This window comes from Tenrec ecaudatus, chromosome 6 (genome assembly GCF_050624435.1).
Source record: "Tenrec ecaudatus isolate mTenEca1 chromosome 6, mTenEca1.hap1, whole genome shotgun sequence".
Classification (NCBI taxonomy): domain Eukaryota; kingdom Metazoa; phylum Chordata; class Mammalia; order Afrosoricida; family Tenrecidae; genus Tenrec; species Tenrec ecaudatus.
In genome coordinates, this window is record NC_134535.1 from 9,729,723 (window position 1) to 9,748,479 (window position 18,757).

Here is an 18,757-nt window from a genome sequence, read left to right on the forward strand (position 1 = left end):
GTGGCCCCACCCTTTGAAGCCAAGAAGGCTCTGCCCCCTTGGCTCCTCCTCCCAATTCTGCTGATGTCTGGGCTTCTCCAAGGAGGACCCTTGTTTTCCTTGGCGGATGACAGAGGCAGCTCTGTTAGCCGGTTTTCTGCCTGTCGAGTTCTACAAAGCAGATCGCTTTCTTTCCTTGCATCCTGTCTCTGCTCCCCCTGGTCTAACCTGATGGGGCTTTCCCTGCCGTAGTAGGTGGTTAGGCCCATCAGCCTCAGGCTGAATCTCTTTAGCACAAGGTGGTATGACCATAAATGAAAAAATCGTAGACAGGCTGCTCTTAGTTTGTACAGCAACCTAAACTTCCAAATCTTCACATCCTGTTTTCATTTCACGCGGTTCGTTTTTAAATCCGTCGCTTTCCTCTGGTGTTGCACTCTAAGTGGCAAGGAGAAATCACACAGCCCCTTTAAGAACTAGCTTAGAGAGCTCATCAGCCAAATAACCAAGTGGGTCACTTGCCACTGGCGTTAACAAACAGACACTTGTTTCCTCCCAGTTTAGGGCGTTAGAATGCACGCTCCGGGTGGGCAGCTCTGGACAAAGACTTTCTGTAAGCTTTGGAAGAAGATCCTTGTCTCTTCTGAGCTTCTTCATTCGGCTTGCAATCTGTCTGCCCCTGTCTCTGCTTCCTGGATTGCTTTTAGAGAGATGGACTCGAAACACATGCTACGGTAATCTGGGCTCATTAAATATAACAATTATAACCCAGCCCAAACAAGATAACAAGCTCAGACATAGAGGTTAGGGTTTAGGTGTTTTGGAAACGTGATCCAACCCACGAGTGTGGGCATGGGGTGTTTTAAAGAAATCAATTTCTAGTCCGCAACTTCCATAACATAGTCTGTCCAAAAATTGATCCGCCTGAGAGCGCAATTGTCTGGAGGCAGCAGGCTAGTACTCTCGCCCTTTCCCTTTCATAATCAATTTCTCCCACTTTCGCTAGGTCCCTCGCCAATCTGAATGCAGTGCACCTTCCCAAAGCAGAAGACCCTCAAAGGCATGAACAATCGTTTAAAACCCAGGACTCGGAGAAGCCTCCTTCAACCCAGGCCCGAGAGACGCAAAGGAAAGCTGCAAGGGTTGCCCTGTCGTACGGAGGTTGCTTTTCGAGGCAACATAGGACATTATTGGCAGGGTAATTGGGCCTGTGCTAGGCTATCCAGCACATAGACAGGGCAGCAAGACTGGGGACCAGTTTCATTTAATGACCTTGCCTGTTTCACCAGCCAGAGAATGTGTCCTTTCTGGGGAGAGTCAGGGGAGCAGAGCAGACCAACAAGCACAGGAGAAACAGTGGCACCCTGGCTGGTCAGGGCTGTAAGTGGATGGCGCAGCTCTCTGCCTTCCCCTCTCCCAGGACAAGGCTTCTGGGGGGCGAAGAAGACTAGCAGAGGGACAGTCACTGACACTCTGATTTGAGCAAAGTCAGACTTTTTCGAAAAGGAAGCTCATCTCTGTTTCGACAACAAGGAATGACTTTGCCAGGTAGATTATGCGGTAAATATTTTCCAGAAATGCAATGAAAATTCTTGAATCTTCACTTTGGAAGATTTGATTAAACGTGTTCAAAGTTCACCAAGTAAAATCAGTTTCTCAAAAACATTGTACTGACAGGTAGCTTGCGAGTGCTATTCTTGTTTTTTCCCCAACTTTGAGTGGATTTGGTTAGCATGTACCAGGTGTAATTACAGCAGAGGTTTGCACGACGCGGGGGTGAAGGGCGCCAACCCCTCATGCAGCTGAAAATCTTCATAGAACTGTTGACTCACCACCAACTTCACTCTGAATAGCCCACTGTTGAGGGCAACAGAAATAGTGGACTAACACCTGTTTTCTGGGTTATAGGTATTAGACCGTGTCCATAGGAAAGCTGTATTTCAACAATAAAAAGATATTTCACCCAAAAGCCCATGCAGTTCCTGCCTGCTGGCATAAAACAACAGTCGCATTAATGTCCTTTTCTGTTTTACAAAGTTCCTTTTACTAGATTCATTTATCTCAAAATGGTAGGCAGCGGCAAGTGCAGACTGCAAACCCTGAACATATCAAGCAAGCCAATGTTTTCTTGTAATTTCATGACATTTCTCTGCTTCTTGGGAGCACATCCAGCATCGCTACTGGCACCTCATAAGGGGTCCAAGGGTGTTATTCAGTGTTTATGAAATTGCACCAAATGCAGCGAAAAAATCTTGTGAATAGCCAGAGAGCACTTTTTATTGCAATACGCAATTTACTAGAGAGACAAACTGCTCGTTGGGAAGCGATTCTTTTCGCATGGCATTTTCAGTGGGATTCACACCACTCGAGCTGTTGCAATGGCAACAGTGCGGGAGTACAGAGTTATTACAGAGGACAGCCCGTCATGTTATATGCCGTCACGACTTCATACTGCATCTTGACACGTGTCTCCATTTCTCTGAACTGAATGGCGTCATATCAGTCCGTGTTCCCATGTGTAGGTTTTGATAAATGTTAACATTTTATAATAGATCTGAGTGCATCTTGTGATGTTGCTCTTGTTAGGTGCCACCAAGCTTGTTCTGACCCATAGCAACCCTATTCACAAGAGAACAAAACACTGCCTGGTCCTGCGCCATCCTCAATTGTCCCTGTGCCTGAGCCCATTGCTGCAGCCACGGTGTCAGTCCATCTCCTTGAGAGCCTTTCTCTCTTTTGCTGCCCCTCCATTTTTCCACGCATGAGGTCCTTCTCCAGGGACTGGTCTCTCCTGACAATAGGTTCAAAGTATGTAAGAGGAAGTTGTGCCATCCTGCCTTTAAGGAGCACTCTGGCCTGACTTCTTCCAAGACAGATCCGTTTAGCAGTCCATGGTATTTTCAACATTCTTCTCCAGCACCACAATTCACATGCATCTGTGGCCTTCAGTCAATGTCTCACTTTCACGCGCATAGGAGGCTACTACAAAGACCATGGCCTGGGTCAGGCTCACTTAGTCCTCAAAGTAACATCCTTACTTTCCAATACTCTAAAGAGGACTTGTGCAGCCAGATTGGGCACTACTTCCATAAACCTTGATTGTGGATCCAAGCAAGACAAAATCCTCAACTTCAACTTTTCTCTATTCATCATGATTGAGCAATGGTCCAATTGTGAGGATGCTGGTCTCCTTTACATTGAGCTGCAATCCGTACCAAAGGCTTTGTGTCAGCCTGAGTAGACTAGAGAAACAAATTCATAGACACTCATATGTGTATATGAAAGAGTTTATATGCAAGAACAATTGAATATTGGGAAAACAGCCCATCTCAGTCTAGATCAAGTCCATAAGTCTGACATTATCCCATATGTCCGATACCAATCTATAAAGTCCTCTTCAGACTCACACAACACATGCAATGATGCCGAATGCAGTAAGATCCCAGGCCAGTGGGTGGGAAGTCTTGTGGATCCAGTGGCAGTGTAAGCATCTCAGCACTGGCAGGGGGTCTCCGCATGGCATCTCCAGGTCCAGGTCTCTCACTGCCATCAGCATAGCCCCATGTGCCTTGTCAGTAGACAATCTCTCAGGCAGTGAGTGAGTGTCCCACTTCCAGTGAGCTATTTATCTCCTTCGCACCTCCAAATGAGGTCCTCAAGCTGCAACTTGATTGACAGGTAAACTCCACCCCTTCACTAGTAAGAATCAAACTGACAACAGATTATGTAACTGCCACAGGATTCAATCTATGATCTTCATCAGCAAATGCATCAAATCCTCCTCACTGTCTGCAAGCAAGGTTGTGTCCTCTGCATATGGCAGCTTGTTAAGAAGCCTTCTTCCAATACCAATGGCACATTTGTCTGCATATTACTCAGCTTCTCTGACGATTTGCTCAGCATACAGATTGAATAAATATGGGGAGAGGCTATAAGCCTGGCACACATACCTTTCCTGATTTTAAACCATGCAAGTGATGAGACGGAGTATTACCTATGCATACAACAGCATTCATGATAAACCTAACTCTCTCTCTCTCTCTTCAATATTTCTAGGCTACATGGTTCGTGGGAGTTTTCATATTGTCACCAATTTCAAAAAATGTTTCCAATATAGTTGTTGCGTTGGACTGGGTTCTCTAGAGAAAGAAAGCCAGTGAAGCTTACATGGATGTATATATAGAGAGAGATTTATGTCAAGAAAGGGCTTGCACGGTGAGTAAGTCCCGTTCAAGTCCGCAGGTCTGTTGTAAGCAGGAGGTTCTCCTGACTCAAGTAACTGTGGGAGCTGAAAAAGATCACAGGCTGGCTGATGAATGCAAGGTCAGCAATCCCCTGATGGCTCCTGGGATGGGCACACAATATGGAGGGAGAGCTAGCGGAAGTGAAGCTTTCCCACAGAGTCTGCTCACAAGGCTACCCTTCCAAAGAGTTCTTCTTCCAATTGTATCTAGGGGGCTCCACCCCACGAAAGCTGCTAGCTGCTTGCAGAATTGGTTGTGTTGTAAAAGATCCATCACAGAGGTGACTGCATCGTGTAAGAGCCCGGCATGGAGAATTACTGCCAAATACTGAGAATCCTGGCCCAGCCAAGCTGACACAAAACCTGACCATCACAATTGTTGAAAAAGCAATTGTATATAAGTAAATCCATCCCTGTGTGGTTCAAGGAAGGGTCAACTGCAATAGTTGATAAAATATAGTAAATAGTTTTTTGGTATTATTCCCAGAAACTGAGAAAGAAAATTACTCCTAATAATGGTCTTACAAATCTTTCACTAAGTGCATTTCCACATCTTTGCTTCCAGAAAAACAGAAGAAAGACCTAATCAAGTTAATGACTGACAAGAGATAAAATATTTTTATTATAAATCACTATATTATTTTTGGCCTACTTCTTGGAAGTCATCCATAGAATTGATTGGAATTGCATAATAAAACACTTTCCATTCCTGGTTGGAAAACCTAGACTTGCCCCAAATTTTCATCTGTAAAAAATACAAAATTGGGATGAAACTTATGCTGAGCTTTGCTTATTTCTAGCAATAAGTAATATTCATATGTGAGTAAATGGTTCCAGTCATCTCATAGATTCCCAATAAAATAGCATTCTTTATGTTTAATAAGTATTTATAAAATGTATATAATGGGGCCTCAAAAAGTTCATGGAAAAATTCCATTATCTTTCAATTCCATTTTCTTTTGCATGTTGATATTGTATACTGACAATAAATCTCATGATAAACTAACCTAGAAGGACTATTTTACCACTGACAACTTCGGGTGACAGAAAATTTGGGGGGGGGGGAACAAAACTTTTAACTTATATACATAAGTTGAAAAATATTGCTATAAAACCATAGAACCATGAACTAAATTAAAACATCAAAATGTGAAGCAATTATTTCTCGACATCCCCTCCCTCCAGGTCCCTGATGTTCTGAAGATGGTGTTTTCGTCTCTGAAAGTGCTGTGCTCTTCCGCTTAGACCGTGTCATGGCAGCAGTTTGAGCATCCTTAAGGGACGCAAATCAGGTTCCTTTATAAATATTCTTTGAATTGGGGAACAAAAAGAAGTCCGAATGAGCAAAATCAGAACTGTCGGGTGGATGGGGAAAGGTTTCCCAACAGCACTCTGGGGAACAGTGCTACCTTCGACGACTGAGCAGGTGAATCGCTGTAATCGAGAATCCGTTCCTGTTACAACTCTCCTGGCCTTTCTCTCACCGACGCAGTTTACACATTATCTACAAGGGGGTTGAGCTGTGCTTGGCTCAGGCCCTTGCCAGCCCTGTAGAATCTGGCACACACATCAGTGGGGGTCCCACGGCAGCGAGTCTCAGCTAGGAGGGGGTGCATTCTCTCACCATAAGCCCATGTGCCTACCTTGTGTCTTGAGAAAATCCATCAGGAATCCCAAGAAATAGTTACCATAACCTTCTGCTAGAACATCTCTGCCTTGAATTTAACTGGCCCAGCCGAACCCCTAGAAGCCGCTGCTTTATTTGGACCTTTTATTTATTTCAACACCCTGATGCAACTGCGACAAGCACATTGCCGAGAGAGAGCTTCTGTGTAGCCGTCCGCTGTTCACAGAGGTACATTTAAACGCGTTTTACTTGGCATCAGTGTGTGTGTGTGTGTGTGTGTGTGTGTGTGTGTGTGTGTGTGTGTGTGCATGCGCACTGAACCCTACTGGTGTTGTGGGTCGGTGCCATCAAGTCCGTTCAGATCCATAGCGACCCTGCGCACAACACAACGACACACTGCCCCTGTCCTGCGCCATCCTGACACGTGTTCCTGTCCTGTGTCCATGGTTGCAGGGACTGTGTCAGTCCAGCTTGTCGAGGGCCTTCCACTTGGTCACTGTCCCTCCACTTTACCAAGCCTGCTGTCCTTCTCCAGGGCACTTAACCACGCCTGCTGTCCCTCCTGACAACATGGCCAAAGGATGTAAGGCAAAGTCTCACCAGTAGCAATACTTTAAAGTTTTTTTCTCATTGGATGTAAAGAAGGCTTCTGAGCATAAAAATGGTTTACATGAGGGTAAAATTCTGTAAAGAATGTGAAATCGAAATATGACTTCAAGGAGAAAAGGAAATGATGCGAAATCCCCAAGAATTAAGGAAGATTTCCTTCATGTGTTTTTTCAAATGAATGTCTTTTGAAAGTAAGTAAGTATCCCTAGAAATAGTGCTCCTGCTCCTTTCAAACTCAGAATCCCACTGCCATCAAGTCAATTCCAATACATAGCGACTGCTCCCCAGGGTGTCCAACACTGCCAATCTTTATTCCTGCAGAGCAACTGGGGTGTGGTGGGGGTTGAACTGCTGACCTTGTGGTTAGCCGTCCCCCGCTTAATCCACTACGCCACCAGGGCTCCTCCTCATATTCCTTTAGAGGCATTTAAGAGGCTGAATAAGAGTTTGGGTTTTTTTTTTCTTTCAATGTCAATATTTATAATATGACAAATTATACCTTTCACAACGACTTCTGGTAAATTTTCACATCTCAAAAAACTCACTGCTAAAAGTCAATGGCAACTCCTAGTGACCCTTTACGACAGGGTAGACCTGCCCTGTGAGTCTCTGAGACTGTCACGCTTCACAAGCGTCAGAAGCCTTGTCATTCTTCCTAGGGGTGGCTCGGGGTTTGGAACTGCGCGGCTTGCGGTTGGTGGTCCACTGCCTAACCACTATGCCACCAGGGCGCCCCAAAATTCACATGTAGCACCTTTTTTTAAAGTGTGAGAAGGATCTGAGTTTTCCAAAATACTTTAGGGGGAATATGGAAATAAGACTTTGAAGAGTAATCTTAAAGACACAGTCCTTACTTTCAAAAAGTTCATTGCTTGATGAGAGAGAGAAATATCACCTGAGTGTAGGCTCCTGAGACACAGCTCCTTCAGCGCTGCACGGGGAAGCGCCTTGAACGACGTGCCTTTAGAAATGGCAGGCATTGCACGGAGAAGGAAAGCAATGTGCGCTGGAGAAACCAGAGACCCCAACCGGAGGAGACAGCTGGAGAAGGCAGCATGGCTCTGCCATTGCTGTTCACCTTGGGCTTTTAGAGCATTTGTCTGTGTAGAGGGTGGAGAAAGCCTTCCAAGCAGAAAGAATTCTGGGCCAAAAGGACCAAGCATGCTACATGCCAAAACTACCCAGGAATTTGACGTGTGTTCACCCCGTCCACGTGCTGATGAACATTCCCAGCGATACATACAGAGCGCTCACTGAATTTAGTCATCGCATTAAGCACACCACACCTCCACGTTGTGCTGTGTGGTACTTACAAACAACAGCAACAATGGGTTTCTTTTCTCTTCCCTCATAAGATATTTTAAAAGAGATGCTTCCTCCCCCCAACTACCATGATCCGAATTCTACCTTGCAGGGCTGGATAGGGCAGAGGCTGTACACTTGTACATATGAGGGCTGGAGGTACAGGGAATCCAGGGTGGATGATACCTTCAGGACCAAGGGTGTGAGGGACGATGCTGGGAGAGTGGAGGGTGAATGGGTTGGAAAGGGGGAACTGATTACAAGGATCCACATGTGACCTCTTCCCTGGGCGAGGGACAGCAGAGAAGGGGGGAAGGGAGACTCCGGATAGGGCAAGATATGACAAAATAACGAGGTATAAATTACCAAGGGCACATGAGGGAGGGGGGAGAGGGGAGGGAGGGGAAAAAAAAGAGGACCTGATGCAAGGGGCTTAAGTGGAGAGCAAATGCCTTGAGAATGATTGGGGCAGGGAATGTATGGATGTGCTTTATACAATTGATGTATGTATATGTATGGATGGTGATAAGAGTTGTATGAGTCCCTAATAAAATGTAAAAAAAGAAAAGAGGAGAAAAAATGATTAGGGCAAAGACTGTACAGATGTGCTTTATACAATTGATGTATGTATATGTATGAACTGTGATAAGAATTGTATGAGCCCCAATAAATTGTTAAAAAAATAAAATAAAGTGTTCTAAATGAAAAAAAAGATATTTTAAAAAAGAATTGTGAGATTTTAGCTTTTCTTGGCCAAGAGACATTTCTTAATATGCACAACTTTTCCCTTCTCACAATGTTTCCCTTCCTCAGTTTGTTCACAATGTACTTAAAAAGAGACTTCCTGAAATCTTTACTAATGCCAGGTTGTGATGCCTTACACCTAAAGCTGAATGACTTCACGGCCATTCGGGTGCTGACTGCTGAGGGCGATGGAAAACGTAGGTCCTTAATAAATCAGACGAATGGAGACGGACGGTGGCAGTGTGAAATGACCACTGTTGACCAGAACTAAGGACAGGCTCCCTCAGGCTAAACCAAGGTCATTTTAATGACCCCGTTTTAGGTGACCATACAGCAAAATGAAAAGTTACAACTGTAACTGGAAAGTTCTCCTTCTGGTGTCGAACGCTATTTATCATTTGCGACTGTGAAGGTACACACAGAGGGGACAGTATGTAAATGAGAACCCTCAAAGGAAGCAGGGAGATGCTGCAGGAAGTGATGCTATTGAGTCATCTCTGATGAGCACTCCGATACCCAGGCTGTAAATACTCGGTAAAACTATCTAAGAGAAGTTGTGGATCACATTGGGCCTGTACTGCTCAGATAATGCCCCAAAAGCAGAACTGGGGAGCCCTGTGATGTTTCTTATCAAACTGATAATTCAAACTATCGGTCATAGCAAGGGTAAGAAATGAGCAAATCAGTCTTAGAAAAGATAGAACCAGAATGTTTCTTAGAAGCAAGGAAGTCGGGACTTTCACTCACGATGGACACATCATCTGGAAGGGCCAATCCCTACCAAAGGACATCATGTTTGGTACAGTCAAGGGGAGAAACCCTCACTGAGGTGGAGTTACAGAGCAGCCACAATAGAACGAAGACTGGCATCGCATTCTGTTACACCTGGGGGTCACCATGCTTCAGAGCTGATGTGATACTAGCTGACGGACTAATTAACTACTATTAATGATGAGTCTTTCTGAGTGATGGGATTAGAATGGGTTACCTCTTTATGCTGAGTCTGTATTGTTCAGACTGTATTGTTTCAGAAAAACAATACAGTGCCTTCTCTTGAAAAATAAAGGAAGGGGGACCAGTGTACTGGAGACAGATATTTTAACATCAGCCTCCATTACCCTGAGACAAGAAGAACTAGATAGTGCCCACCTACCTCTACTAACTGCTCTGAGAAGAATTACATAAGGAGGTCTTGGGTAGCGTGGAAGGAAAATGCGGAGCAAAACCCAAAGTTGTGAAAGAGGCCAGGCTCACGGCCTGATAGAGACTGATGGGCCCCAAGACTATGGCTCTTAGTCACCCCAGGTCTGGAACAGAACTCCTTGCTCAGTTTTCAGCCACACATGGACAGGTCGATATGCACAACTCAGAATAATCAACCACTTGAGATCAAAGGACGGTATTTAGCCAATGGCGAAGTACAGGGGTCAGGAAAGCAGGCAGGCTGGATCCAAGAAACACAGGGAGGCTGTAGGCCTAGTGACAGTGCACATTGAGGGGATTGCAAGGGATGCGTTGAAACCAAATGTGCATGGACATTTGAATGTAAAACTGATTATCCCAGCCTGTGTGGTCACGTGGTCCCGCAGATCAGTTATCAGGCATCAAAGAACAAAAAAAAATCATATCATTGGCTGCATACCTCCATGATACGATTGCCAAGGACAAACGGGTGCATAAGCAAATGTGGCGAAAAAAGCTGATGGTGCCCGGCTATCAAAAGAGATAGTGTCTGGGGTCTTAAAGACTTGAAAGTGAACAAGTGGCCATCTAGCTCAGAAGCAACAAAGCCCACATGGAAGAAGCACACCAGCCTGTGTGATCCCGAGGTGCCAAAGGGATCAATAATAAGGCATCATAAAAAAAAAAAAAACATCTTACCATAGTGAATGAAGGGAGAAGTGCAGAGTGGAGACCCAAAGCCTATTTCTCGGCCACTGGAGACCCACTCACAGAGGGGTCTAGGGGAGGAGATGAATCAGTCAGGGTACGATGTAGCACCGATGAAGAATACAGCTTTCCCCCAGATCCTGGATGCTTCCTCCCTGCCAACTACCATGATCTGAATGCTACCTTGCAAGTCTGGATAGAGCAGAGGATGTACATTGGTGCATATAGGAGCTGGAGGCACAGGGAATCCAGGGCGGATGATACCTTCAGAACCAGAGGGTGAGGGGCGATACTGGGAGAGTAGAGGGTGAGTGGGTTGGAAAGGGGGAACCAATTACAAGGATCTACACGTGACCTCCTCCCTGGGAGATGGATAACAGAAAAGGGGGTGAAGGGAGACACCGGATAGGGCAAGATATGACAAAATAATAATCTATAAATTATCAAGGGCTCATGAGGGAGGGGGGAGCGGGGAGGGAGGGGGATAAAAAGAGGATCTGATGCAAAGGGCTTAAGTGGAGAGCAAATGCTTTGAAAATGATTAGGGAAAGGAATGTACAGATGTGCTTTATACAATTGATGTATGTGTATGTATAGATTGTGATAAGAGTTGTATGAGTCCCTAATAAAATGTTTTTTAAAAAAAACAAAAAAAAACCCTGATGATCTGCTCTGTAAAGCTTCACCTAATTCACAATAAAAAGTTGTTGTTTTTAAAGAAATGATTATTTTTTGGTAAATTTGTTTATTCTCAAATTTTCAAAAACCAAGCAGCACGTATCCTTCATCTCATCCCGTCCTTCCAACATCGAAATAGTCTAAACCAAAACCACACATGCAACCCACTAAGCGTAAACTGGGGTGAAAATCCCCAGGAATGGAGAAAAGGGCGCAGACATTGGGGTGCGTGCACAATGCCTCTTCTAAAGTACAGCACCTCTTTTTCTCTGGCTAATTTACCACCAAGAAACCAGGCCCAGCTGCTTCAGCTCTAGATTCTAAAGCCTGGGGGTCCGACGTCTAGCAAGGTATTCAATTGTACATTTCATTACCACAAAAGCACTTAGAGACGGCTGTAAGTTCCTCTGATGGAAATGTACCTGTGGGATGCCACAGCTTGCCCCTGTTTTCTCCAACTCAGGATGTTCATCCTTTTCCATTTCGTGCCTTCTTCTCCAAGCCATCACTCACAGACACCATTTCCTCCTCTACTTTCTATCCTACAACAGTGCCTTTACCTCCTCTCCACAACCTGAGAGAAGACTCTCCCTGGTAGCCTGGGTGGAAACAGGGCTCTTCATAAAGCTTCCCGCAGGTTCAAGTCGCCTTCATTTCTATCCAAAGCAGTAGGAATTATCTCCACCAACAGCTGTTTTGAGTAATAAGAAAGCGAAGCTCTGTGACTAAGCTAAACAGCCCTTGTGTTCTCCACAGCCTGTGATGGGTCCTAGTTGCTACGCATATCTAACTGAAATTTCCAAATACTGTTTATTACACCGTCTTCGCTAGGAGGGCCTGTCTGCCCACATCTCTCTGCGTATGCAAATCCATGCTCTCTAATCCAGCCCGTCAGGCAACTGTGTATGACCATGCGAATCCACTTGTGGTTTGTCGCCTTTCCTTCCCAGCAGGGCCAAGGAGCTTTTGTTGCCCCCTGTATTTATTCTCCCCTTCTTCCCTAACAATAGAATCTCTAACTTTTATCTGCACGGCCCGGAATAAAGAGGACAATTCTCAGGCCACGATACAGAGGACACACAATTGCATCTGTGTGTCCATGTGACGAAGAGCTAAGAGACTGGGATCGATGTAAGCCAGCCGGCTAAGAGCAACTTTTGGGAAGTTTCCTGAAAGGGGAGGGGCCTCAGATGCCCTAACTAGAACGCCAATGGCATGGCTGGGGCGCTAGCTGCAGCATCTTGGATCCTCAAGTGAATGCCGCATGCTGAGTCTGGCTGGGCAACGAGGCAGGAAAAAGGGGCTTGGGTCCCTGCCATTGTGAAGAGCCGGGGAAGCCCGAAAGTACCTCGCTCTGGGTTATTTTTAGAAGAGGGAAATAAACTTCTCGCATATTTAAGCTTTCGCTATTGTGCGGCCTCTTCTACTGCGACTTGTGGACGCAATGACTTCTCCCTGGTTCATCCATCGCCAAGTTTTTCTTGGCCAATTCTCCTCTCCCATGAAGAATGGCCGCCCCGCCGGCCCTGACTTACTTCCCTAGCTTCTATTTCTGCCCACTGCTGGCTTGCTTTCTTCCTTTCAAATGCACCTTCAGATCAAAATGCCTTCAGGAAAATGTGACTAGGATTGCGGGGATTACTTAAACTCCTCTACAAGGTCAAACGGCCCACATTAAAGCACAAGAATCATATTAAAATGAGCGTGGAAAGAGGCGAGGAGGCGAAGGAAGGAGGAGGGGCAGAAAGGGGAGGGAAGTAGGGAAGCCGGGGTGGAGAGACCCTGGCCTAATTCTCAAGAGTCGGTTTCAGTTCAAGACCTCCAGGAGGTTTTAAACAGGTCTCTGTGCTTCGGGAGGTTCGTTTCCGAAGCAATAGGCCTGTCCTTGGGCCTAGGGCCCAAAGAAAGCGATTGGTGCTTTCAGAAGCACTCGTGTGGTAGCTAACAGCTGTGTTTGCAATGGCCAGTTCACTCTCCTTTCATGTCCCCGTGGCCCCCAGATACAAATGCAGTGAACAGAGGACTTCCTTGGCTGAATTGGAGAATCGCTTTACCAATTTTCAGCATGCTCAGTCGGTGTTGGTATCAATCACTGACATTTTTCATTTCCACAGTGAACTGTCGTTGGCAATGTATCGAGTCATGCTGGCTTTCTGCTCTTTCAGCAACTCCCAGGGGTGTCCCTGAGAAAGCTGGGGGGCAAGCCCGGAAAGCCTCTGTAACTGCACTAGGCCTCTGCTGCCTCGGCAGCACCTGGTGAAGTGCGGGGCTGTGGATCCAAAGGCAGGCAGTTCAAACCCACCAGCCGTTCCTGAGAGGGAGCTGTGGCCGTCTGCTCCTACCGGATAGGCTCCACAGCAATGGGGTTCGCCCTGCCAGGCCTGCCCTCACCTCGGCGGCCCAACACGTGGAGAAATTCATGACCGGGACAGCGATCTAGTCACAGTTGCCCAGTGCCTTGGCTGCTCAAGCAGTTTATTCCTGATCCACAGACTGATCGATGGAGTTTGGACTGGAGAAGCAAGGGCTTAATGACATGGTTTTCTGTTGAGACAAATTTGCTGGAAAAGATCTTTCCATTTCTCTGCTGATTTCTATTAGAACATTAGAAATAAAAGTTCAAGAGTGCAGATGAAAAGTCTGGGCTACGGAAAAGGTTATGTAACTCAAGGTATTGCCCTAGGAGGATGTGAGAGCCCTTGTCAGATTCAGATACACATCTTAGAACATTTCCATTTCTTGATGTTTAGGGCAGATGCACACCTACCCAGACCCCTGAGCTCCCAAAATAATTGTATCGTTAAAATACAAAAAAAGATCAAATCCTGCTGCCCACCAGGATAGTCACTCACCCAGTACCTCTCAAGGGCCAACTATTTTTATTCAGAACCTAGTCTTGCCATTTCCTGCTGACTATTCATCATCGCCTCTCTCCTCCAGGAACGTCTCCTACAGTAAGACGAGTCCTGATGCAGTCTTAATAAGGGAGCGCTACAGAGGAACATGCTGATAATTTAATTGTTCTTAAATGACACCCATTAACCCAGTGTTTATTATACGCACTTTTATGACGTAGCCGTGCCACCTTAAGAAGCTTACGCTTGCTCTGGAAAGCTGGAGTTTCTGGCGTGGGGGCCGAGGCGCATGAGGTTGGTGAGTTGCCCGTAGCAGGTAAGTTTTGGGGAAATGCCATCGAGTAGGAGGTGCGCCGCCTCGTCCGACAGGCGACTGCTCTCTCTTTATAGAGCAGCTGTTCATCCATCAGCAAGCTGATGACTTGCTTAGACTTTTCCCGGATGTAGTAACCTGAAAAACACATCGGATGTACTTAGGCTGTACAACATTAACGAAGGCTGTCTTTTATTTTCATTCTAGGGAAAAGAAACACGCACATGAAAAGTGAGCGAGCAAAGCAAGACACCGTGCGGCAAACCAAGAGAGGAAACCTAGGCCTCCATAGCACTGCCGATCAGGAAACTCTGCTTCTTGTATACCATAAAGTAACTAGATTGTTAGTAGTGGTAGGATAGATTGGCATTGCGTGTTTAACTGAGAGTTAGTCCAGTGACAAAGCCCTCCCAGCCACAGCTCCCCCGGTGATGGCGCAGAATGGTGGCCTCTGTGCCTGCGGCTCTGATCCCACTTGGGAGGGAGTTCTGTGGTTGCAGGATTCACGTTGGTTAAATGTCCGACCTTAGAGCATGTGGATCAAGTCTCACCCTTTGTTTCCTTGTGGCATCTTTAATCACTAGAGAGGGGGTCTGGTGGGCTAAAACACATACGACACCCTCATCAAAGCCATTTCTCAATATTTAAGAGCCATCTGGAACACGCAGAGAAATGATAGGCACGTCCGAGACCCCTGGCTGAAGTGGCACAAGCCACAAGACCCAGACATGCCAGAGACTGCGCCAGGGAGAAGCAGAGGAGCAGCATGGCTACCTTCTCATTAAGTCCAAGACTATGGGACGACAAGACAGAGGGACAAAAAGGTTGACTTCCTGGCCCACAGAAGCCAAAGCCAAGAAACAGGGCTGAGAGGCTGAGGCCCAGAGGGAGACGTGGCTGCTGAGTACGGAGAGGTATTGCTGTGGACCACTGACTATGGCCTTACTGTGTGCTGCCTCTGACTTGTGGTAGCCTATTACATCCGCTGGGGAGCCTTGGTGGTGTAGGGGTTGTGTGCTGGGCTGCGAATTGTGCAATCTTCAAACTGCAAGCAGTTCGAAATCACTAGCAGCCCCGAGAAAAACTGAGCTTTTAACTTCCCTAGAGATTTACAATTTCTGAAACCCACAGAAGAGTCACTATGAGCCAGCATTGACTTGATGGTAATGAGTTTGTTATTTTTGGATTAGCTTCTCGAATAAACTCCCTTAATCGTGCGTATTGTATGTGAGTTGTGTCATCATTGCAAAGAATTATCTAATTCAGCACAGTCGAGTGCCATGGGAAGAGTGACGGTGTCAGAGTAGGTACAGAAGGACAGAATGCAGAGGTGTGTCAGATCCCTGCTTCGTGGCCATAGGGAGGCCGGAGAAGGTCAGATACGACCCTCGTGTCATTTATTGCATAAATATACTATTGGATGTGCCTTTAAAAATAAATAGTCCCTAAAACAATTCAAACAATATAGCCATGCCAAAAAAAAAAGAATTATAAATAAATGCATTGAACTAGAAGTATGACCATGGCATATGGTTAAACATTTAAAGTAATGTGCACAGTATGGTTCAAATCTGTAAAACTTAGGGAGGAATAAACCACTGGATATGTGTCCCCGAGAGGAATAGATAGAGGAACACTTTGCTAGCTCTATGGAGAGACAGAAAGGCTGCAAATGTGCTCACAGCAGGGGTGCCGTTGAAGTGGGACAAAGGAAGGGGGCAGTTGGTTGCCTTTTAACAGAACAGTTTGTCAAAGCGACTGTCACCATTCATAGAACAACAAAGCTGAGTGCAGGGCCAGGGTCTCCTAGGGATGATCTGACCCCTAACCTTCTGCGGTGCCTGCGTGCATGCGCCATCTAAAAAGCAGCATGCGCATAGCCTCTGGTCTATGTATTTTTATAGATACAAAAATATCCTATCACCTACTACTCATCAAATATAAAATATTACCATTATCATTATTCTCAACCCTCTCCCCTAAGAAATGATAGAGGAAATAACCTTGTCCACGACTTGGGACCCATTCATAAAAGCATCTCATGACTTCCCAAGCATTCTTCCAAACACCAACTAGAAATACCAAGAGATACAGTACTACGCTCATTTTGAGCTCTCTGATGATGAGTTAAAGTTTTAACATATTCCAATTGTAATTTACTAGAGCTGGAATTAGCAAGGACAAAGTTAGCAATATCTGAGTATATTTTGCAGACAGAGGTCAAGAATGCTCTCCACCAAACATTTCACTAAGGATTAGTAGACAGTGCCAGAAACCTTTGTTCACGCTGCTATCTTTTCTAAGATTATATTTTACGTTTCATCTTGTCTCGCTTCTTAGTCATTTCTTCCTTCAAAACACAATTCTTACTTCAAATCTTCTCATTCTATACATCCTAGGCTTCCGGCGATTAATTTGTAGTCCATAGCCAGTGTGATAGTTGGGTTTTGGGTCAACTTGTCTGGGCCGGAATCCTCTTTGGTTTGGCCTAGAAATCCCCCATTATGGGACTCTCCAAAATCTACTCAGCTCCATGAAGGGACAGGCTGTGAGCAGCCAAAAAGTTGTAAGAATATTAAGGTAGAATGCAACCACTTTATTCAGGTCACAGCCATGATGCAGTTAAAGGGGGATTCCTTGGGGGGGGGCACTGTCTATAATGCAGTGGACACTGTGGGAAAGTGTACTGTGTTTTTGCTGGCTCGGGATCGCACCTGGCTCATCAACCTCCAGTTCTCTGGACTTGAGACACTGACCTGCCATATTGCTTATCTATCCTGGTAGCCATCAGCAACCTGTCATCTGATCTGCCTTCTGAGCTGCCAGCCTTGGATTAACTGCGTCTCTTGTCACAAGCCTGACCTGAGGAGCTCGTCTTCACCCACCTCTGCAGCCCGAGTGCTCCTGCTGATCTTGCACCCATCATCCCACAGAACTACACAAGTTCAGAATTTCAGGTCCATATGGCCTGTGCACTTGGAACTAGACGGGACTTGCCTGCTTCTATTATTGTGTGAAACATTTTCTTAAGTCCATTTTTTTCTAGATATACATTTTTAACATCACTGGTTTTGCTTCTCTGGAGAATCCAGACTAACACATATTGTCTACGGCTTAGGTGTCCTGTTAGATAGAAGCTATTTGGGGGACAGTCTGACTGACCCTGTCTTCTGCACAGAAAATTCACAGTTTGGTTTCGAGGAGAGGAAAGATTGTTTTCCGATGCTTAGCTTGAGATATTCATCTGTCTACACTTTCCCTTCATCCTCTTCTGTGTTAGACTTCCTAGCTTCTTATTCTGCAATCCCAACATGTACTTTCTATCCCCTTACCTTCCTCTATTTCTCACCTCTAGTTTTATATTCTATGTGATTTCTTTACTTCTTTATAACCGATTTCATCATCTACAATATAAGTTTCATGAAGACAGAGAGATATCATTCACCCCAGTATTTCCCAGTATCAAAAGAAGTGATTGGCACACATCAGATGTGCAATAAATATTTATTGAGTTAATAAATCAAGAAAAGAACAAATGACTACAAAGTCTCAGATTTCTTTCTATTTGTTGTTAGGTGGTGTCTAGTCAGTTCAATGCATAGAAACACCATGTACAGGAGAACGGAACACTGTTTGGTCCTCAGCCCTCTCCACGACTGACCGGTACAACTACGAGACCATCGTTGTAGCTATGGTGTTAACCCACTTCATCAAGGGTGTTCCTCTTCTTCCCTGATCCCCTACCAAGCAGTGGCTCAGTGGGTTACGTGTTGGGCTGCTAACCACAAGGTCAGCAGTTCTAAATATTCAGCGACTGCTCAGGCGAAAGATGAGACTTTCCACTCCTATAGCGTTAGTCTTGAAAACCCACATCGCAGTTCTACCCTTCCCTATAGGGTCACTATGGGCCAGAATCAACTCGATGGCCGTGAGTTTCTACCAAGCAGGTTGTCTTTTCTAGGGACTAGTCTCTCGTAATAACATGTCGTAAGTACATGAGATGACATCTTGCTATCTTTGCATCGAAGGAGTATCCTGGCTATTCCCCCCCCCCCCAGATAGATGTTTGTTCTTCTCCTAGTCCATGATACAGTGAATATTATTAGTCAACATCATAATTCAAATGTACCAAATTTTCTCCAGTCCACCTTATTCATTGTCCGGCTTTCACATGCATGTGAACCCATTGGATATACCATGGTTTGTGCCAGGAACACCTTAGTCCTTGTGGTAGTTACACAATTGCATGTCAACTTGATAAAAGGTTCTAGGGGTGGAGTCTAGCCTGTCAATCAGGTCACAGCCTGATGATTCCTCCTGGTGGGCTTGGCCTTCTCATGAGGATTCTGGGAACTGCCTCTCTTGATTCTGCCATCAGAAGAGGTGAGAGTATCTCTCTCTCTCTGCTTCACATTCCTGTTGACAAGCCACATGGAGCCACGTTGATGACAGTCAGAGCCCTGGAGATGCGTCCACTGCCATTGGAGTCACAGGACTTCCCACCCACTGACCTGTGA

At 45.5% G+C, this 18,757-nt stretch overlaps 1 protein-coding gene across 1 annotated transcript in view; it reads right to left on the reverse strand.

Moving 5' to 3' along the window:
- Positions 1 to 18,757, reverse strand: part of ENTHD1 (ENTH domain containing 1) — a 177,883-nt gene that overhangs the window by 140,086 nt on the left and 19,040 nt on the right. The window contains exon 2 of the mRNA XM_075552620.1: positions 14,136 to 14,378. Coding sequence (XP_075408735.1) covers positions 14,136 to 14,378 — 243 coding nt within the window. The remainder of the gene's footprint in view (positions 1 to 14,135; positions 14,379 to 18,757) is intronic.